A 22821-nucleotide genomic window follows, 5' to 3' on the forward strand; every position below is an offset into this window, starting at 1 on the left:
AGGGGTCTAGATCGAGATTTGCTCCTAAAATAGAAATAAGCATGCCAAATTTTACAAAACTTTATACATGCCCGGGGAGTTGTTACGCTGTTTATTAAAAGATGAAAGCCAGCCAACTGTGTTTTAACCAATGAATCTTATTTGTTAATCCCCCCCCTACATGGAGTAACCATACCAATGTATTATTTCATACTTTATTTAATTGATGATTTTAAAACATTCCATTTAGGGAGTGATCTAGAAAATACCCCATTTCGAAGAAGTTTCGGTGAAGAAACTGTTAAAGGCAGAGTCAATGCTTTTAAGTTGGCGATAGACAGATAAAATTGTGTTTGAAACTTCCAAAATCAAGCAAGTATGCAAACTTTAACATTTCTTTATGGAGCGAAGGTGAGTTTTCTGTTTTCAAAGTGCGCGAATTGAAGTTTCGCCGGATTAAATAAAGAAAAATATGAAATAAGCTTTCGTTGGACTTTTCAAACTTTTATTTCATATTCAGCTACTCGTCAGATTAAGTTGTGCGTCAGGTAAATAACCACAATGACCTTCGGTATTTCATTTTTAGGAAGTGGCTCTTTTCATTTCCCTCAGATCAATGATAGTGATCATGAATGCTGCCATCAATAACGCAGGTTTGTCTACGATTTCTTGTAAATGCACTATATCCATGAAACATACTTATCTCTTTTTTCCTCCATGTTTTTGTTATTAATGTTGAAACTTATATTAAATCCGTAGAATAATCTTTACAGAAAGTACTATGTTAACCTTGGCTGTTTGTATTGGTATCTGGGGCTTCACTTCCACTTAGTGTTTGTTTAGTTTTCATACGCACCTTGTCTTAATTTGCATAGGATTACTTCAATTTTCCATGATCATTATTAAAACGACGAAAAGTTCGGCACTAATATTCGCACCTCCTTTACGGACCAAATTTATTTTCGAAAAGTTTCCAAATTTTCAGTGAGTTCTCTTTTGATCGTCATATCTCCAAAATTATTTCACATGTTTTGATAATTCTTGTACTGGTTTACTTGTAATTAAATTTTAATTCTAAAAAACAAACATGTGATTTCAAAGAACGTCATTATGATGTCATAAGACTGGTTAATATTTAACCAGAAACAAAACCTTGACTAATTCTCCTATTTTGCCATAAAAATAAATGAAAAGTGATAAGCTTGAAAAATTGATTTTATGGCCAATTCCTTTCTACAGCTCCTGACTATTCATTTGATACCAAATACACTAAGAATATACATATATAGAGAAATAAAACTTGCACTTTTTCCGAACAGGGTCATCGTCTAAAAAAATCTGAAAAAAGAGGTAAAGCAATACAAGAGCTGAAATTTTTTTCTGTCATGTGTTTTTTAATCTATACTTTCAATTAACATTAAAATGATCAAATGCACAAAATCTCACTGATTGGAAGTATCCCTGTCCTTTTGTTAATTTTGCTGGTGATAAATTTGAAAGCATGGGGCAGCAAATAATCCCACATCACAATCAGGACAATAAAAATTAGTTTTCCTCTTTGTTATGTTGGTTGTGCATACTATGCACCTCCTTTCAAATCTCTTCCCACTTTCGTTGCAAGGAAGATAAGAAGGAAGATATCGTTCCACAAATCTGGCCTGAGGCTATTCAAGAGATGCTCTACCCCTCTTCTGACGAGCTGAAAAACTGCCAATCAGATCTTTCACCGAATTTAATCGAAAGCTATTTAGTTCTTTCTTTCCATGGTTTGGCAATTCATAATGGAGAAGAAGGCTATTTTAGATAGCCCTGTCTGTGAGGTCAAATGACAGCCTCGTCCACCACATCTTCTAGAGATAGAAAGTTGTTAATATGACTTCATCTGATCATTTTTGCTGACCCGACCAATATACTTGTTGTACATAAATACTATGAGTGGGTATGTCACTGCCTGCAAGTTTCCATCCTTAGCCCTCCTTTGTACTTCTGAGAGATAAGCATGAGGAGTATGTAGAATGGAGCCTTTCATTCTTCACAACACACTAACCCGAGGCAAATTCTTTATTGTGTTCTTGTGGAATCGTACACAGGGAAATTCCTTTCTGTTCTGTCAGACGGCTCCACATCAGAGTGCTTTTTAACTGTACAGGTTTTCCATAAGTTTTCAAGAAGTAAAGAAATTGTAAAAAAAGACAATACCATTTACTCGTCATGTGTTCCTAAAGATTCCACTCAACAGTGTAGCCCAAGCCATGCTAAACTCTACCAGGCTGTTTACCTGTATAAACATGAAAGTCACACAAATATCGATTTATGCTGTCTACTCGACACCATAACTTGATGCCTCTTTTGATAAGCTTCAATGACAGGTATTGCTTCAAAGAAGTTGTCCTTTTCTACTTCATCATAGCCTTATCAACAGCTTGTTGTCGATGAGGTTTCTATTACACCTTGAAATTTGTTTTCAAGTCGTTAAGAAAAGGTCAAATTTTATAAGGTTTGTTAAAGTTTCCTGACCCAGCAGCTGGCATTTTTGAGTTTTCGTCGACATGCATGTTGTAAAGCAAATCAAGAAATCTTGTTCGGGTCATTAGCTTTTTGAATGCAGGCATGCCAAGAATCCAATCTTCACTCCTCAAATCTTTCAATGAAGGTAGAGAGTGGAAATTCATTGCAATAAAAGGCCCTAAGAATACTTTTACTCCTGTCAAATCAACCCGTCTTCAAAGTGATGAGCCTTTCCCAGACTCTTCCAGCTTTTGTTTCACATATTATTTTGTTTGTTTCACGAATGATTTTGTTTAGCATCGTAATGCATTAGGACAGCGGTAGTTCGCAAATGTATTCGGGAACTTAAAGTATGTGCGAACTTAAGCGTATGCCTTTTGGCGTGCACTTGCTTCACCACAATACAAGCATCCTGTTATCCACTAGCAAGGAGAAAATTCTTTTGCTGTAGCCTTAGTAGGGCCGACATGACTTCTCGAAATTCAGGAATATCGAACTAACTCCTCTCATCACTCCACTCAAACGTGCCAGAAGGCCACGCTCTCTCCCTTCTTCCGCAGAATCTCCGTTGTTTTCATCAGAGTCATCGTCTTCATCTTCACTGTTGTATTCAGGAAACCGTGGCAAATCATCTTCATCCTCTTCCTTTGGAATTGAATCTAAGGACTCTGCCGCGTCAGAAAGATCGTCTTCGAAGTCTTCGATGTCCGATCTGGCTCCGTCACAAGGAATATCAAAGATTCCCTCGAAATGGTCGATCAAATTTTGAGTAGCTTACACTATTCTCCTTCATGACATGTTGTAAAAATGTCACTGAAGATCAAAACCCAGCAAATATTTGTAATATTTGGTAATAATGAAAGAATCACGAAAATGCTCGCAAATGAAAGCTACAGGCGTTGTAAACAAAAAATAACCGTAGAGGCCTGGTAACATTTATTTAGGATAGCCGCTGAGATAAAAACTGCAGTCACGTAAGATATACGATATATCGGACATTGGTCAACAAAGGGTTAAAAACTTGGCGGTTTGAGGAAGGTAGAGAAAACTCGGAAAAAATAAAATGATGATGACAAACAAAGACCAAATTCTCAGCGAAGGATTTTAATAATAATAGTAATCATTATGGTAATAAAAATGATAATAGCACCAGTGATAGTGATAGTAATAATGATACCAATGTTGATAACAATGACAATGTCGATTTTGATAATGACGATAAAATCAAAACGACTACTACCAGAGATAATAAAAATGATAATAATATCAAGAACAACTATAACAGAAACGACGGCATTAGCGTAAATATTATTTCCAAATTGACTAAGGCCAGGCTTAAAATTGGCAAACTTTCTCACTCCATACCTGCGCAGGACTCTTTTTGCATTAGTGAAAATGGCTCAACAAGTCCTCGAGATCTCTAAAGCTGAGTTATTCAGGTATACACATATAAGACGGCTAAATCGGAACAGATCTAATTTGTATTTTGTTTATTTTCTTTCTCTGGAGACATATTCTGAAATTGTCTTTTTTAAAAGAAGGTTTAGTTGAACTGGGTCATTTTAAATTACTTTTCCTCAGATTCTGATGATGTCCCAGATGAATGTACATCGTACAACGTTTTCAATGAGTCGGGCAGATATTGGAGCAGTACTGGACATTCTGTGATATGCGATGATAATCTTGCCAGTGATCATGACGGTTGGTACCGCTTCGAGGGTGCTGCTGGAATAATGATGGCTACTCATTGTATTCCAATACAAAGCTGCAATAGCCACATGGCGGGTTGGATTGGTGGTGGCGATCACCCCTCCTCAGCTTACCAGAAGGTGACGAGAACAGCGTATATGCATTACGGCTCAAGTTGTGAACATGTGGCTTACCCCGGGACGGAAATACGTAACTGTAGTGGATTCTACGTTTACAAACTGCAATCAGTTAACGGCTGTTACCAGCGGTATTGTGGTGTTAATGGTAAGTGTCACATCGAGAACATCAGGTTTTTTTTTAAAAGAGCTGCACTGCATTGAGCAGCTTTTCTGTAAATATTGTTCACCAGCCTTGTCTCATTGCTGGAGGTCGCCTGTGGGGTAGATCGCTACTTTCTCGGCCACCCCGTTTTCAATGGTGTTACATACTTTGGAGGAAAAATAATGAACAAAGTTCGAGAAAGAAAAATGGTTCGATGGGAAATTAAAAGTCATCTAATTAAAAAGGTCACATCGACGCAAGAGGTACGGACCCAAAGATCCAGTGATATGGTAGATTTTTCTTTATAAAGAATTATAAAATGTTCCACTTTATGCATTTTCAATTGGTTCTTGCGCAAATTGATGAATAAGTGCGAAGCATAAACAACCTTAGTGTCCCAAGCTTTTTTATAGAATTTCTTCCAATAATATTAACATAGGACTATCAATATTAAAAGAAAATCTAGACATATTTTGTTGTGGTAAGAGTTGAAAAAACCTTGATCAATATTGATTTGGTATGAAAAAATGAAGCACTTTTAATGTTGGTGGGTACACGTGAGCGCTGTAGTATCTGGTTTACTCATCATTAGTTGGGCATTAAGCCATTAAGTCATTTCTTAGTCAGAATGATTTCGTCTTCAACAGATGAGAACGATGCATGTCATGCCAATCCTGGCTCAACCGCATGTACCTGTCCATCTGGCTATTCAGGCACTCCTTGTCAAGGTATGTGTGTAAAATTAATTGATGGTAATCACTTACACTCCTTCTTAGAACCTTAGTGTAGAGCCTTATCGTTCAGAAAAAAATAGAAAAGGTGTTTTTCTCCCTCTCATTTGCTAGTTTGTTTTTTGTTTTCGTGCTCAGTGCAAATTTGAGTAAATCTTCTCATTTTAGATTTTTAAGTCAATCCTAGTGAAACGAGAAAGTTTGATCTTTAATGACGATAAAGGACAAGAGGCAATGGCCATTGGGATTGATTTCTTCCACGAATAAGGTTGTGTTCGATACCGATTATATCCCTATTTTTTCCAACCTGTGGATTATATGAGTTAAAAAGATTATTGAATTCCCGCCGTTAAGAATTCACATAATTTCCCCACCAGTTTTTTTAACTATTCACTTTGGCCAGGTCATGGTAAGGACAAAATTTTAATTGGTTGGTTGTATTTTCCTTGTCATTAGATACCAACGAATGTACCTCAGGAGGCCATAATTGTCACTCACAAGCCATATGTTCCAATACTCCTGGCACATTTACATGCTCTTGTAAAGCTGGTTTTACCGGCGACGGTGTATCTTGTAGCGGTTAGTGTTTGGACATCTCTTACATCTTTTAAGGTTCTTTAGAGAATCAAGCTTAAAATGGTAGTGAGGTCTCCCCACATGCATATTCATCAACAATTCATATTTGGACAGGAAATAAGTTAAAATTGAAAGCTTGAAAAAAGTGATGGCAATCACTGGTGTTACAGCCACACATGTCGAGAAATCCAAGAATTTGGGTAGATTAAGCTGATTAAATGAACGGTGCAAGATGTTGAAAAAAAGGAAACTAGGAGATATCGTGAAAAAAAATGACGAGGGGAAAGAAGAGATTCTATATATTATCGGCTTCTGCTGTGGTGTTATCTTTCAGAGGATTGTGGTATGTCCGAAGGTGAAAATGAACTTCTCTCATATGGGAGATCAGGGATTGATTGCCTGTAGCCAAAAGCGAGTTCTTCGGCCGGTAGATGGGAAAGATTGTTCGAAAATTGTTAATAATAGTCAACCAAAACGAACGGGTAGAACTTAAAAACCCCACTTATAGCAGGACTACATTAAGATTGGTTGTTTGCTTATTTGCTGAATCACTCAGAGCTGTCAATTCGTGCGTAAATAACAACTGATAGCTAATAAATGGTCCACTTATGGTTGAGAGTGAAAAAATAGTTTTGGGGCACGTTATTATTCCACTCTATTAATCAAATTTCTTCTTTTAATGCAGAGTGAGTGGTAGGCTGTAAACTGTTTATTAAAGACATCATCATTCCATCGAGTAGATATTGATAAGAGAGGTATTAGCAATATAAACTTACATAACCCTTGTTCTCATTATCTAAGATATCGACGAATGCACTAATGGTGCCCATGACTGTCACCAAGATGCTGATTGTGAAAACACAGAGGGTGTATTTACTTGTAGTTGTAAACATGGATTCGCAGGAGATGGACGTCAATGCACAGGTGATAAATTCATAACTTTTATTCTCTCTCCCAATATAGGGCACTTGCATATCTTTTGATCTTTAATGACTGAAAGGGAAAAAAAAAACCAAATCAGCAATTTCTCCAGTTGGAGGCCGTTGGCAACAGTATATTTTGCAGTTACTTAAAGGTTTTGAAAACGTTAAAAGGTCGATAGATAACCTCTTAGTAGCAAATCTTGATCCTAGATCTCAAAAATCTCTGAAAATGTTGATTCTTTCCTTCGATTGCCACACAGAAAGTCAGAGTTACACAAGTGTTATAGTTTGTGTGCACGGGCTGATTATATCTCCTTGGCGGTAGATGTTGATGAATGCACAGATGCCTCGCATAACTGTCATGCGAAAGCGGATTGTTCTAACACTCAAGGCTCTTTCGGCTGTGCTTGCATTCAAGGATATTCAGGAAATGGTGTTACATGTACAGGTATGATAGCATAAGAAAATTATTCTTTAACTATTACGGTCCGCCATTTATGCGCAACTAGTTTATTTGCCTGTAACGCGGTATATTGACTTTTTCCCTCAATTAATCTGAACCTTAAGCAGACTACACTGGCGACGTCAACAAGGAAATGGGAAACAATCAAATTAATTGGGTGGAACAATGGTTCACCTCGTGCTTTTACAACTTTGTAAACTTGTTAGCCGTTCTTTGAAAGACAACACCGTGAAATCAACCAAATTTTCGAAGGGAAACCCCCGACCAAAAGTTATCTAAGTTTCCACTTGAGAATCAATGTTGCTCTTACTTGTTTTGGTGAAGTTAAACAGTGCCGCCTTAGGAGACACATAATTCTAACAAAGCATATACATTTATTTTTCAATCGTCTTACTCGGTATTGCTGTCCAGATTGCTTAAGATATCCATTGATTAAGGGGATACATGTGCCTACTGATCGCTCTATGTGTCCCGCTTTCCTCTCTCCAACCCGGAAACATGAAAATCACTGGAATATGTCTCTTTATAACTTCAGATATCGATGAATGCACCAGCAGCATTGATGACTGCCACAAAGACGCAGAATGTTCCAACACCGATGGTGCGTTTACTTGTAGTTGCAAAGGAGGACTTTCAGGAGATGGTCGACAGTGCGCAGGTGCGGTATCCTCGTATTTTCTTTCCATTTTCATCATCTTTTCTTTTCGTATTTTTCTTTTTTTAATCACTATCGTAGTAAACATTGTAGCAACAATATCATCGTTATAGTCTCGCTACGCACTAGACAATGCACAGGTGTGAAATCCTTAGATTTTATATCCATTTTTGTACTTGTTTTTATTACACTTTTCCTTTTTATAATTTTCGTTTTAAGACACTGTAGCAGCATTATCATCGCGTAAATTTCGCCCAGCCCCAACTGATATTAAATACCTGGATATCACCCCGATTTACATTGTATTTGGCGTATAGAGGGGAAAAAATCAGCAAAAACGAAATAAAACAAAACAGGACCACATTTTATTTGATAGGTATATTTAATTATACTTTATCCATGTTAACTAAAAATTCCCAAATAACCAAATGTACTAAGCAGGCATTGCAGGTACCGTTTCTCTTTTGAATGTCTAATTTTGTGTAACGAGGTAATGCTGTGTCTGATTGCTTCAGATATTGATGAATGCACAGATGCAACTCACAACTGCCATTCAAATGCGGATTGTTCTAACACTTATGGCGGGTTCAACTGTACTTGTTTTCAAGGATATTCAGGAGATGGTGTTACATGTACTGGTATGAAAGTTGTTATAAATATTCTCAATCTACAGCCGTACAGCCATACACAGTGTGCCTTAATACTTTTTATCGAGATCTCTGGATACTGAAAGTCTTTGCGGTCTAGAAGCCGCAGTTAATGTCTACAATTACCGAATGATCACCAGAACAAGCGGAATAGTAAGCTATATGAAAGAAACAACATACATACAAACAAACAAACAAACAAAATACGATGAGCGAAGGAAAACAAACATAAAAAAAAATTTACCGTTTCCATCGGCATAATTTATAACCAAGTTTTCCTTCTACCTTGCTCACGATACTGTATGGTTTGTTGTTATGAATTAGAACTTTGAACTAAACGATACAATCTCACAGATATTGATGAGTGTGCCACAGCAACTCACAACTGTCATGGTGTTGCTCACTGTTACAATAATGATGGATCATTCACCTGTGAGTGTAGGACTGATTACCAAGGAGACGGTATTTCTTGTGAGCCCTTTGGTAAGTGACCTAGTTCTTCGTTTGATCACCATAAACTACAATTGATAATAACCCCCCACAAAAACTTATGATATATATAATATATACTTTAGTTCATGCTACACAGTTTATCTACTTTTCTCCTGATTGATTCATAAGAATACGTTTAACCCGTCCATCGGATCTTGTTTTACAGGAGATTTCTCTGTAACAATTAAAAACATATCCAAGGATAAATATTTGGCAACTACTGTCAAACGGTCTGAAAAAAGTATCCATCAGGCAATCATCGAAGATCTTCCAGATAAACCTGTGTTGGAAAGTGTCATGGAATGGCGTTTAATTAGTGAACAGGAGCTGGCAGCTTCTGAATCACCAGTGGGAACTTTAGTCACTCAAGGAACTGCACAGTGGACCATAAATAGGCGATCCGTACCTTCTGGAAACTATCAAGTAAAATTTACTGCGTCTATTAAATTCGGTGATTCAGTATCCTCAGAAACTCTCAAGGCTTTTGATTATGGCTTTATCAAAGTTATTTCAGCTCCTTTACGAGCCATAATCGATGGAGGAAGTAGCGTTCTTTGGGGCTCTAAAGACACTGTTACAGTGGATGGATCCCTTAGCTATGATGGAGATATTGGTCCTGGAAACTCTAGTGGGCTGAAATCTACCTGGTCCTGTTATCGTCTTGGAGATAATACTTCCTTCAGCGACAATTGCTTTGGTTCTTTCAAGGGAGACGTAACTCTAACATCCATAGGCATTATCCCTGGTGGGCTTGATATTGGAAAAAAATTCGTTCTCAGACTAACAGTGTCCAAGGATGATCGAAGTCATTTTGCCGAAATTATTTTTGAGATAGCAACTGGTGTGATACCTCAAATTAGCTTAAGGTGCTTTAAAATGATTGTTTTATTCAATTCTTCCTCTCTTACAGTCATCCTCTATACACAATCATTCTGTTTTGTTGAAACATTACAAAGTAGTGATTGCAGTGGCTTTGTTCTACCTTCAACCAATCACACGCAAAACTGAGGCTTTTCTAGACTTGGCCTCAAGCAATGTTGAGTGCGTCAGGAATGTGACCCGTCTTTCATATCGTTGTTGTTGTTATTATTGTTGTCTTTTCCTCAGATTAATGCAAAATGAATTATAAAAATCGATCTATTTTAATTCTCTTATTTTCATGCAGGTGTTTTGTAGATTGTGGTAAAATAGTCTCTGCTTCGAATAAGTTTCGAGTAACATCAGAGTGTCTCAATTCCCCCTGTATTGGTTCAGAGTATCTATGGCAATTAATGAGATTCAATGATGATTCAAATCAACTGGAACTCATAAATATTCTACCCAATATGACATCGACTGCTATAAATGCAACCAACATGATTATCAAAAAGAATTCCTTGCAGTCAAGCTCGAAATACACTCTGAACTTAACTGTGATACCCCCCGGTGGAACAGCTGGATTTGCAGTGCTCGAGTTTGAGACAGCTGGGCAGCCCCACAGTGGCTACTGCGTGCCATCAGCCGTTGTAGGTTTCTCTTTGGAAACAAAATTTTCGTTTGAATGCTTTGAATGGCAAGATAAAAGTACACCACTATCTTACGAATTTCGTGTTGGGGACGAGCCAATATCCTATGGCACCTCTGCAAAATCTGTTTCGACAGTCTTGCCCTCTGGATTACCGGAAAACGATTATCAGCTTTCAATCAACATTATTATCAAGAATGCTGTTGGTGTGGCCCTTGTGGAGAAGCTCTCTGTGAAGGTAATGATAAAAACTGTATGCCTCTGACTGTTTCTCTAAAAGGAATATGGAATCTATCCAGTGTCACATGAGCACAACTATGATTGATGCGTAGAGTTGAATAGCGTACAAAGTCCTGAGGGATTGTTGTACCCTCCGCACCCAAGTATTAAGAAAACACAGACGTAGTCGGCTAAAACGGGAAAAGTTTCACCACTCCGAAATTAAAGAAGGAAAAGAAGAATCGAAGCAAAACAATCAAGAAACGAGTAGTTTGCTGATTTAATAATTTTAGTGACCACTTTTGTTTCAAGTACAAGTGAATTTGAGCAAGATGAGATTGCTTTAGTAGTCGAAAGGCGCAAAATACTTTTATAAAGAGTAAACTTTCGTCCGCCACCTATTAAAGCTTTCGAACATTTGTTCTGTTTTCCACAAGGTGGTGCCATCGTCCCAACTCGATCCTTGCCGTTCATCGGTAGAAGAAGTGTCTAACAAATTGAAAGGTTTCGTCATTGGGGACGACAGCGACTTGGATAAATTTCTAAAGAAGGGTGAAATTAGTCAAGCCTCTCAACTTGCTATCACTGTTCTCAAATCAGCCAGCGAAGAAACGGAGTGTGGGCAGACGCTCAGTAAAGATACCAAAACACTAGTGGGTCCACTTACTGTAATGTTTTTTTTTTATAAGCAGTGGAGAGCTGTGTGTTTGTTTGTTTGTTTGTTTGTTTGCTTGATCATTTGTTTGCTTCTTACGCCATCCACAAGAGATTATCTCATACATGTATGTAAAAATTCGTTGTTGTATACCTGATATTCATCTGAGGTAACAATTTCAAAATTTTTTACTCCTTGTAAGCTTTTTTTAGCTCCCAAAAACCTTAGATATTTCATTTACTGGCGTAGATTTCAAGTACATTAGTGGAAAAGTTCACCTCCATAAAGCCGGAGGACCTTCAGATGTCCCGAACTGTTATGGGTGTAGTCAAACTAGCAGGTGGTAACCAAGACGCTCAATCTTGCAATGACTGTGGAAATTCTGCGGTAAGAATCTAGCCTTCTCTTCTCTTACGCAAGAACAGCAAAGTATCACAAAATACATGTACATTGTTTTGATCGTAATCAAATGCCTTTCTTTAGAATGAAACTATGAAACTAACGGATGCCACAACAGAACTACTCAAGTCTGTCCTTGGTGACTTAGAGGAGCCATTTTCTGATGAACTGGAAGAATCGGCTGTCAGTATCACCACGTGTCTAAAAAACGTTCTAAAGTCTTCCCCTGAATCAAGCAAAGAAAGTGGAGATTTGAGAAAGAGCACTGAATCTGAGAAGGTATGACAAAATTTGATTCACGAAATTAAGTAAACGAGAGTAACTCATATTATGTTATCCTGTACATATCAAGAAGTTTCACTGAAACGACATCTTGTGTAATTTAACTGCTCCAATTGTTTGCACGGAGATGAGGGTGTTTCTATCAAGATGAAATTTTCTGACCAAATTAAAATGTGTGAGCACTAAAAATTAGCTACCACAGACAGTATCAAACAAATAACGCTTGCAAATTCCTATTCAAGAAATTGATTATCGCTCGGAAATTACATTTAGTAGAAAATTTTATCAGAAACTCTTTTTTTACCACAGGAGAGTGTGAAGCAAGCTGCTGAAAAACTGGACGCTATGAACGACGCATTTTTCGCACGCCTGGTTCCCTCTGAAAATCTTGTCCTAAAAACGCCTGGCTTGACATCGACCCTTAAGAAGGTATCTGCTGACGGTATAAAGGGTCTTAATATGGAAGATGGACCAACAAAATTTAGACTACCAGGAAACCTAGGGAATATGGCTGATGGAAACATCAATGCAAAGGTATGGAGTTTTAAAGCGTAGATATACAACAAACCTGGCATTTTCAAAATTGAATGTCATTAGCAACTATCTGTCAACGCTTTTGACGTTTAGCGTTGCATCAAAAGTTTGAACCTTTTATTCAAAATTACTCTCCTTACGTCACTTATTGCTGCGAAATTCTTTACTGCAGTATTGTAGAAAAGTCATACACACAAACTTCGAAATGTTTCTCCAAATATATTTTATTTTCAAAGAATACGTGCTGGGTATATCACAGCAGGACACTGATTCTCAAAGTGTGAAACTGTAGGCTTGATCAACTGAATTGGCCACCTCAGATAGTTTCTAAACCTGACTTTTCGAGCGTCAGCCCTTCGTAAGAGCGAATAGGCTCGTTAGTAAATTACGCCTTTTAGTTGAAAAAGTATATCCTCTGTGTTCTGTTTTTGCAGATGAAAAGTGCTGACTTTAATCCCTTCTCTTGGGACAATAGCAGCAAGAAAGTTCAGTCCAGTGTCATTAGCCTCGAGCTTCAAACGGAAAATGCAACAAAACTGAATGTTTCAAACCTCGATAATTACATTGAGATAGTTATACCTATTTCCACCTCACCTTCAAATACCAGCAACGGATCAGAGCATTATTTTCTAAAGCCAAACCAATTGACTATGAGGAGCTATTACGCCGACCTAGCAGATGTACCCGTTTCCATCAGCCTGGGTGTGGCGAAAGAGGAAACATTAGTTAAAATGTTTGTGAAATTTGGGTCAAGACCTACCGCAGAGGACTCTGACCTCAACTTTACGCTAAAGCTCACGTCAAAGTGCGGAAATGTGACAAAGAGCGCGGCCAACGAAACTTCGTGCATTCCAGAAGGGAGAGTTGTTACCATACTTCCTATCGAACCAAGTCACATTTATATAGGTTTATTATATGAAGAATCGAAAAATGTAAGCGAGCATTCCAGAGAGACACGGTCATGCTTTGGCCATAGTCGCCAGAGACGATCATGCGTTGGCGTCAAAGATCCACCTCCGAAAGGGATCCTTCAGACGATTGTACCTCAATATAACCCACAAACTGATCTCAACTATACGTTTACTATAACCCAATCAAGTTGTTTGTATTGGTCTGAAGATGAGGAAAAGTGGACATCCGATGGTTGCAAAGTAAGTTTCAATAAAATCATGATTTCAAAAAAATTCTTAGAAAACAGGATAACCAGCCACATTACCCTACAAGGTGAGCTAAATCCTTGAACGAAATCTATCGACATATACTGATGGCACGTGTTTTTTATATTTCCATGGCAGGTTGACGTGGGCTCTAACACCACTCATCTCAAATGCCTCTGCAACCATCTGACGTCTTTCGGCGGAAACTTCATTCAAGCTCCCAATCCCATTGACTTCGACAAAGTTTTCACGGAGTTTGCTCGACTTAGCGAGTCGGGCAACATTTCAGTGCTCGTGACAATTGCATGTGCGTTCCTTATTTACTTTGTAGCTCTTATATTTGCAAGGAGGGCTGACAAAAGAGATGAAAGCAAGGTATGAATTTAAGTATTGCATGTAATATTTACATACAAATCATCCCGCAGTAGTAATACAGTTAAGAGCTTACGATGAGAAATATGACCTTTTCCAATTTTTACTCTACACCAAAGTGTAGCTTTCTTCTTTATTGTCTCTTACATCCAAAGAAATGAAAGAATGTGTCTAGCAGTGTGAAATCAAATTAAAACAGTCCTTTTAAGTTAAGTAGGTGTTTTCGCTGGACATTTCAATTATTTAGCGGGGAAATAATCGAAAGTTCGGTCTCTTATCATTAGCTCAATGACGTTACTTTTTGTGTGGCACCTCTACCATATTAACAAGGTAAACTATGTTATGTTTACTTGTTTTCGCAGATTTTCTCACCGCTACAGATAAATCTTGTTGAAGAAGGAACATACTACTACGACATGGTTATCAGCACTGGCGTCTGGAAAGATTCAGCAACAACGGCAAACGTAACGATGAGCATTAAAGGAGACAACGATGAACATGATCTCATTACTCTTCAAAAACATGGTGATTTACAGGAAGTTTTTGGTCGAGGAAGTATAAACGGTTTTGTTCTGGTTACAAACGAGTCATTAGGAAATCTAAACGAATTAACTTTGGAACAAGATAATTCAGGCGAAAATCCATCTTGGTTTGTAGAAACAGTGGTAATCAGAGACAGACAAACAGAAGAACGCTGGGTGTTCCCCATAAATAGATGGCTTGCACTTGAAAAAGACGATGGGCAGATAGAAATTAGTGTAAAAAGCAAAGCAGCTACATCCTTTTCGGCGGAGGTGAGATCGCGCTTTGGGAGAAAGATAGCTGACAGCCATTTGTGGATGTCAGTCTTCAGTAAAGCGTGCAGTAGTACATTCACGCGCGTGCAAAGAGCGTCGTGTTGTCTTTCAATTCTCTTCAGTGCAATAATAGCCAATGCCATGTTTTATAATATTGGCGGGGAGTCAGCGGGAGCAATACAAATTGGACCTTTCAAGTTTTCCTGGAGACAAATAGTCGTTGGAGTACAGAGTGCTATAATAGTTGCACCTGTAAACGTTCTGATTGTGTTTCTGTTTAAGTCTAGTAGAACAAAGGAGAAGAAAGAAGACAAATATAAAGATTCCTTTCAAGCACAACAACTCGTCGATGAAGTAAATGGTCAAGGCTGTATGCTACCACATTTCTGTGTATACATCGCTTGGTTTCTCTGCTTTGTCACCACTATGACAGCAGCAACATTTACGTTATTTTATAGTTTAATGTGGGGTAAGGAAGTCGCTGAGCAGTGGCTGGCCTCCATTCTTATTTCCAATGGACAAGACGTTTTTGTTATGCAACCAACAAAGGTCATGTTAGCAGTTATTTTAGTTTCCTTTCTTATGACTAGAAACAAACAGGATGATGTGGATGAGGGAGATGTAAAAGATGGTGAACTTCATGACGATAACGTGGATTTTTTAAGTGATAATCCTAAACAACGCTTTAAACAGAGCCTCATGGAGAAAATGCGCATACGAAGCAGAAAAGAGGCTCAGTTAGCAAGTAAAGCGAGGGAAATTGTCTTCCATTTATTATTTGTGTTTCTACTGTCTGTAGTCTGTTATGGCAACAAGAATGAGAATCGTTTCTTGATGACAACAGAGATGAAAAATATTTTCGCAAGCTTTGATCAGGTATGAACCACTATGTTTTTATATCTTTTAAAATTGAAAATCGATAACATTAAGGATAACGGTGATAGTGATAATAATGATAGAAATAACGATAACGATGATTAGTAATGGCAACTGAACTGAGTGGAGTCCAATTCGGTTTGTAATCAAGGAGTGATTTATTGCTTACCAGTATTAATACTGAGTGAAATGGGCGATATAAAAATTTTTTAGCAGAATTCAAACTATGACTAACTTTGAGAGAAAAATTCGGCATCTATGATTGCTTTTCAAAAAAAAAATGAACAAACAAACAGACAAGCAAACAATTTTTTTCTGACGAAATGCGCGACAATGGCATGCACATATGACGAGTGCTATCTAATTACACAGGCAAGGCGCGCACACTGGTAAAAAAAACTGTGCAATTAAAAGCATGGCACTTACATTGTCCTAATTAATACCCAGACCGGGATGATGAGAATCAATCACGTTCGATAATTCTGTTACAAATAGACTTGATTACAATGATCATGATGAGATTTATTTCATAATGAGTTAGAGTGGTGTAGTGAAGTAGGGAATGGTGTAGTCGCAGTGTATTTGGAACGGGTTTTTGTGGGACTTGATCAGACAAGGCTAATGAAGCCTGGTAATGATGATCTTAGTTCCCTCCTTCTACAGTTCTTATCATTCTCATTCATCTTTTTATTAGGCGAAACGAAGTAAAGGCGGCAGTACTAAATGCAGTGTAGAAGTTTGGTTATGTTAAGTTTCTGAATAACATATAAATCACTCCCTTTTACTTAACTTAACTTAACCCAATACAAGTCAATATTTAGTTCCTCAATCTAATTATGTGAACTTACTTTTGTGTTCCGTGTTAAGGTGACTGATTCGCGAAGACTGTCGAGATGGCTGGCAGAGAAGTTTCTACCAAACGTATACAACCAGGACTGGTATAATGGCCTCGAAGAACCAAATGATGTTTACATCGCCAATAAGATGTCCATACTGATTGGCATGCCTTGGATGCGACAGTTAAGAATTCTTAAAAGTACGTTTGATGATAATTACATTTGACTCAATTATAATACTATTTTAATACGATTAATTTTATTACGATTCGTTTCAAACTTCTGATTCCTTTTTTTCGTGTCCTGAAGGTCATTGTAAGTCACTTCCTGCAACTATACGAGACTGCTACTACGATTATTCTCCAGAGATAGAGGACACAACAGAGTTGAGTCTTCCAGGCTGGCGGCCACTTCCCTTTAATACATCCTGGCCAAAAGCACTTCGAATTTGTCCAAAACCCTGGCGTTACCAGACAGCTGAAACGCTGGACACTGATCCTGTAAAAGCCGTGTACAACACTTATGGAGGAGGTGGTTACGTAGCCGTCTTGGGATATGATGAGCAAACAGCACGTGGCGTTTTAGATGAAACCATTGGCCATGGATGGCTTGATCGAAGTACTCGATCAGTAATTGTGGAGCTTGCGACGTTCAATATCAATACAAATTTAATTAGCATTGCTACGTTTATCTACGAAATGATTGCAGCTGGTGCAGCCTACACAGTTATGAGAGTGGACACCCTTGAGTTGTACAGCACAGAGTCAGGGGCTCTCATGTTTTATCTCATTTGCCAATTTTTATTCTTGGCAATGGTGCTATTCTACCTCATCATGATGTTGTTTCACCTTTACCGACAACGGTTGGGTTTTTTCAAGTCTGTCTGGAATATGGTTGATTTCTTGATGATCATCTCTTCTACAACGTCCGTTGCGTGCTACATGATGAGATCAAAGAAAATCTTAAACAGCATCAATGCAATTCAAAAAAATCCTTTCGAAATAATTCATTTTCATTCTGCTTTAAATTGGGCCAGCTGGGAAAATGCTTCTATTGCTCTCGCGATTTTTATGGTTACAGTGAAGCTCCTAAATCTTATTCGTTTTAATCCTTACGTCATATATTTGTTTTCATCTTTCCGCCAGTCTGCAGGCTACCAACTGTCCTATTTTGTTTTCTTTGTCATAGTATTCAACGCGTTTGTTATATCAGGAATGCAGCTTTTCGGAGGAGTAGTTTATCATTACTCTAGTTATCTGCATGCTGTCATTTCGCAATTTGAATTTCTGTTGGGTAAAGCAGTCCCAATTGCTGATCTTCGCAAAGACAAACCTTTTATCGGTCCAACTTTTGTTTTTTTTTTCATGTTAATGATGACGATATTTCTTATGAATATGTTGGTATCTGTCCTGAACGAATCCTACACTGACGCTAAGGATAACGGAGAAGGAAGTTCAGAAGAGCTCGAAATGGCGCGCTTCATTGGGGAACGTTTCATGGACTTATTTCAAGAAGGAAAAAGGCGACCAGAATTTAAATTATTTTGTGACGAAACAACTTTTGTTAACATGTGTCGTTCCGAGGCAGAACCGTTCTGTTTAAATTCTCAAAGTCTTCTTCAGTGCACGGAGGAACGGTTGGGAAAACTAGATAAAAGAATAAGCGCAGTCATGAGACGGACAGAGAACATCGATGGTGATGAACTAGAGGAGGAGAAAGAGTTTCATTCCCTGCTCTTGTTATTGATTAATTCTCATTAGTATTAAGATACGTTCACCTTCATTTTGAGCCGATTTTAGAAAGAACTAACTTTGTGAGATCTCGATTCTACAAAGCTTCAATTCTTTAAGTTTGAAGTAGTGACAAAAGTTTTGTCAGTGGACAAGCACGATCATCTCCACAACAGGAACCTAGAACAAGTTCGAGTTTATTGATTCTTCATAATAGGGTGCTTTTGGTTCCCGAACAGTTCTGGCTTATCCGGCTCACAATCGCAACGTTACTTATGGAATTCCCAAATGATTTTTCAGATTAGATATAGGAAATCTGAAACTGAGTAAAGTAGGTCCATGCTCGACGAACACAAGGCGTATAAGTAACAGAACACACATAAAAAACGATCTCATCATGGCGCGCATCCCCTCCAAGACCCACTTCCTGTAAGATATGAAAATTCATGCAAAACTTTCGTAATCGCAAGAACTTCCTGACTATATTTTCACCAATGAAACCTAAGTTTTACCGCATTGTCTTTTGTTAAATATCATGACGTCTTTTGATATTGTGTCAGTAAGCTATGTATTCAATGTTGAGGTTTTTTTAATTTATTTTAACTAAGTGTTAAAGGAGTCGATTCAGTCGAAATAGTAATGAAAAAATAGCTGAATTAGGCAAGAGATGAAGGGAAATACATGCTTCTGATGGTAGACTTGCCCATTTATTTGTAGAATTAATTATCAGAAAAAGGTTTTGCCCTCATTAAGCCTAAAATCGACTATCGCCCTGGACCACGACCACCTAACACATTCTACGACAACTCGTAATGTTGACCGCAAAGGAGATTATAAGACTAATCAGCCAGAATTGGAGGTGAAGCAGGAAATTTAGACCCTAAACGTTTTTTCATTTGTTTTGCTTTGTTTTTCTGGTTTGCCTTTGACTTTAGATTATAACGAAGTACTTTTCTTTCTTTCCTTTTTTTCCTCTCTTTTTTTTTTGCTTCGTGGCATAAATGTTATCATATCAAGTAATTTAAGACTTAAATGTTAAAAGCTTATTGCAGAGGGGCAAGTTAAGAAATTAGCGCCTTCCTCTCAATAAGTTGGTACCATCGGTGAGTAAGAAGGTGGTCGATCTTCAAATTGAGAGTGCTCTTTCGAGATGTTTCCAATCTATATATCACGCGAGATACGCAGAAAATTTTTTGTTTCATCGGCCGATGTTGTCCTTTATTTTTTTTTCTCTAAGTACATAGTTAGTCATATAATAACTTATGTATCATTGAGTCCGATGATTTAAATGATTTTAAGATGATCATTTACTTTCAATTAATGTTACGTCATCAGTAATATGGTAACTAAATATTACGTAGTGATCGGTAGTATTGTAAATTAGGTAACTTAATTAGAGACACTGCGTAAGTGTTTTATCGTAGATTGTATTAGTCTTATATATTCCGCTTTATAAATAGTTTACAATGGTAATAGGATCGAGTGGAGTCGAAATCGGTCTGATTATTAAGTGATCATCATGAGTGATTAATTAAATCGAGCTATGAGTTCAAATGTGATTACAGATAGAATTGATCGATCTTATGAGTAGAATCGAACTGATGAGTTCGAGCATGATTCAGATAGAATCGGACGACACGAATTATCATAATTAATTATAAACGTTACAATTTTAGAAAAAAAAAACAATATATTTAGGCCAAACATCTCCAGTAGAGTTCATGTTTAAAGTTAAAAATCCCCCTTTTTTTTTTAGAACAAGTATTTGCTGCAATGGTTATTGAGTTCAATTCTGTGATTAGTAGATTTAGCTGAGAAGACTTAGCGTGATTGGCTGTTTCAACTATCCGATCACAGGTGTCCGATTACAGCCAACAGTCCGATTACATTGTCCGATTACAATTGTACAGAATGATTAGCGAACAATAAAGCAGCTAAAGCACCATTCACATTTGAGGAAATTGTAATGGTTAGGATTAGTTTTATAATTGGTATTTCCCATATGCTAAAACCTCAAACACATTATTTGTTCAGGTAGGATGAGGTCTTGCCTGTTGGTTTATTTCACTCTGAAGATCGTTTAATGAGTAAACAGGTGCATTCATTGGGCACACTGTACTACATGATCCAGATTACCTTACGGAAAGGAAAACAAAAAGTTTTACCTTGACTAATTTGCACCCCTAAAAGAAAACTAAAATTGAAGGCATTGGAAGTTAATTTATCTAATAATCTGTCAAATGTTTGAATATTAACATTTAATTTGAGCCCTGTCAACGTGATCCTTGTACCAGCTAACTTTTTCTCTGCCATGTTTTCAATGTTCTTTCATAAAGGCATATTGATAAAAGGTGTCTGAAAAAAGGCACAGAAGGAGGAGAACAAGAGTAGGAGCACGGGAAAGGGAGCGGGAAATGATGACATTTTTTTCATGGTGGCATAGGTTCAGGGTGTGTAATGTTTCATGAAGCACCTTTGTAAAGAGCACGGACTCAATGAAACGATAGGATAAAGGATTTCGGTAAGAAGAAGAATGGTTAGAGAAGTTTTTCAGGAGCCAAAGGATTAGATAGTTCAATTTTGGAGAAGGGGGAAAATAAAAAGAGACCAAACAAAAGCTACGGAGGCAAATGGGAAGAGATGTTTACAACCTTTGTAATATGTTAGAAGCTGCACTATTAGCATTTTGCTAGACATTTACCAGAAGGAGAGTGAACTTCCACCGTGGATTTTTCCGCCATTTCCCGATCTATAACCCTCCACAACTTTCATATGTAGAGTACCACGAGGCTTTAGACAAGAAGGGCTACCATGAATACCAGTTTTCAAAGGAGTTGAATAACCATTCCACAGATTGGAGTCTGCAATGTTGTATTTCTATCAAGGATTCATTCACCAGTTCAACCAGAGGAAACAGAACAATACAATTGGAGTATTTCAATAGAAATTAACTGATTTCATTTTGGGTAGTTTTTCCAATGATCATTAGGGCAACAAACTCTGTTCTATCTTAATAGTGATGATAATTAAAAGAGAGAACAGATGTAATAATGTCTCAAAAAAAGATGTATTATGCAGAGATCACCTCATCTTAACTATATATAATGATATTTAAACAGGAAGCTCTCTCACCCATACGTGATCTACAGAGAGGTCCTAATCCAAAATTACATTAAATTGTTAAAAGTAAATAAAAATTGCAGATATTAAAAAAGTACAAAACTAAGCTATGGATTAAAAGATTTAAAAATTTTTTTCCTAAACTGACATATAGTGCCAGAGTTCTTCAAGTCACTGTCCAAGGCATTCGAGTCTTTAAAGGCATGATAACAGGTTCTTTGTTTACCTCAGTTCCGTTTAACTGATGGAAGTCTAAGATGATCTTTGCAACGAGTGTTGTATCTATGTACATCGCTGTTTCTAGATAATTCCAATTTGTAAGATGTAGTTCCATTCACGCATTTATAAACATACAAGCAGCGATGGAAGTGCCTGCGTTGTTTTAAATTTAGCCAGCCGAGCTGATTGAGAGCATCGGTTGCAGAAGAGTACAATGGTTTATCTAGAACAAGTTTTGCCGCCTTATTTTGCAACACCTGCAGATTAGGGCGGCAAAACTTGGTCTAGTTAAATTAAAATTAATTTTATTTTTCCTCTTGTGAATATCTGATCTTTTCTACCTTATAATCCTCACGGTGAAGGAATGAATTTACAGAGGGACTGTAGGTATACTCACGCCCGTTTTAGACTAGGTAACTGTTTTGGACATCTATTTTTCTGAAACAGAGCTAGGCTATCTGTATCTAATAGTTCAACAGTCTTCCATTTGAAATGTTGAAGGAATTAGGAGTTCGAAAATAACCGCCGTTTTGTATAGTTTGCCTTGTCATTGCGACAAGAACGCTTTGAAGCTGCCATTATTACATTTTTTGCGGCTAGAAGCACGTCTTATTGGACACGACGTCAGCTATGACGTAGCAAAAGTCTAACTTTGTTCGACGCCTTGTCATTGTTGACCTCTTTAACCTTTGTGACAATAATTTTGAATAGTTGAACTACGGTGAACTGTCATGATGCTTGAATCTCAAAATAATTATTTAAATAACACAGATAAAGGCGTAAGCTTCCACAAGCTACCGGAAAGTGAAATGTTAAAGAAAATATGGCTAACAAAAATAATGCGCGAGGGTGGCTTGCCAACTCCTGAAAACCAAAACAACTACCAAAACAAAGACTTCAGGTTGTCCTTGTTGACCTTTGCTTCAAACTGAAAGCTATGTTAGCTTTTTTTATATTCAATAAAATTTAATCTTATCTATTCCTTTAATTAAAAAATATGTATATGTATTTCTTATTGGAAGTGAATAAATTGAAGCTCAAATGGTGATAGACCATGTGTGGTAAACTCTAAGTCGCCCCCCATGATCAAAGCCGATTTTTAACCTGGTACGCTTTTCCCAAGCATTGGATAGACATATCTTGTCTTTCCCAAATCTGTACTGTGTCCACTAAATA

At 37.5% G+C, this 22821-nt stretch overlaps 1 protein-coding gene across 1 annotated transcript; it reads left to right on the forward strand.

Annotated features, from left to right (window-relative positions):
- The first annotated feature begins 607 nt into the window (after positions 1-607).
- LOC149042420 (polycystin family receptor for egg jelly-like) lies at positions 608-21893 on the forward strand. Its single transcript, XM_089213584.1, has 20 exons — positions 608-632; positions 4069-4461; positions 5106-5186; positions 5646-5768; positions 6567-6689; positions 7014-7136; positions 7687-7809; positions 8322-8444; positions 8808-8936; positions 9112-9811; positions 10111-10687; positions 11106-11321; positions 11573-11710; positions 11807-12001; positions 12314-12538; positions 12973-13689; positions 13834-14070; positions 14430-15740; positions 16608-16776; positions 16886-21893. The coding sequence occupies exons 1-20, from the start codon at positions 608-610 to the stop codon at positions 18334-18336; spliced, it is 7179 nt and encodes a 2392-aa protein (XP_089069710.1). The 3' UTR covers positions 18337-21893.
- The last annotated feature ends 928 nt before the right edge of the window (positions 21894-22821 follow it).

The sequence above is a fragment of the Pocillopora damicornis genome, chromosome 7 (genome assembly GCF_964200805.1).
Source record: "Pocillopora damicornis chromosome 7, jaPocDami1.2, whole genome shotgun sequence".
Classification (NCBI taxonomy): domain Eukaryota; kingdom Metazoa; phylum Cnidaria; class Anthozoa; order Scleractinia; family Pocilloporidae; genus Pocillopora; species Pocillopora damicornis.

Coding starts and splice junctions, on each gene's coding strand:
- LOC149042420 (XM_089213584.1), top strand. CDS start 608: ATGAATGCTGCCATCAATAACGCAG. Junction 5,187..5,645: donor TTCAGGCACTCCTTGTCAAG/GTATGTGTGTAA, acceptor CCTTGTCATTAG/ATACCAACGAATGTACCTCA. Junction 5,769..6,566: donor CGACGGTGTATCTTGTAGCG/GTTAGTGTTTGG, acceptor TCATTATCTAAG/ATATCGACGAATGCACTAAT.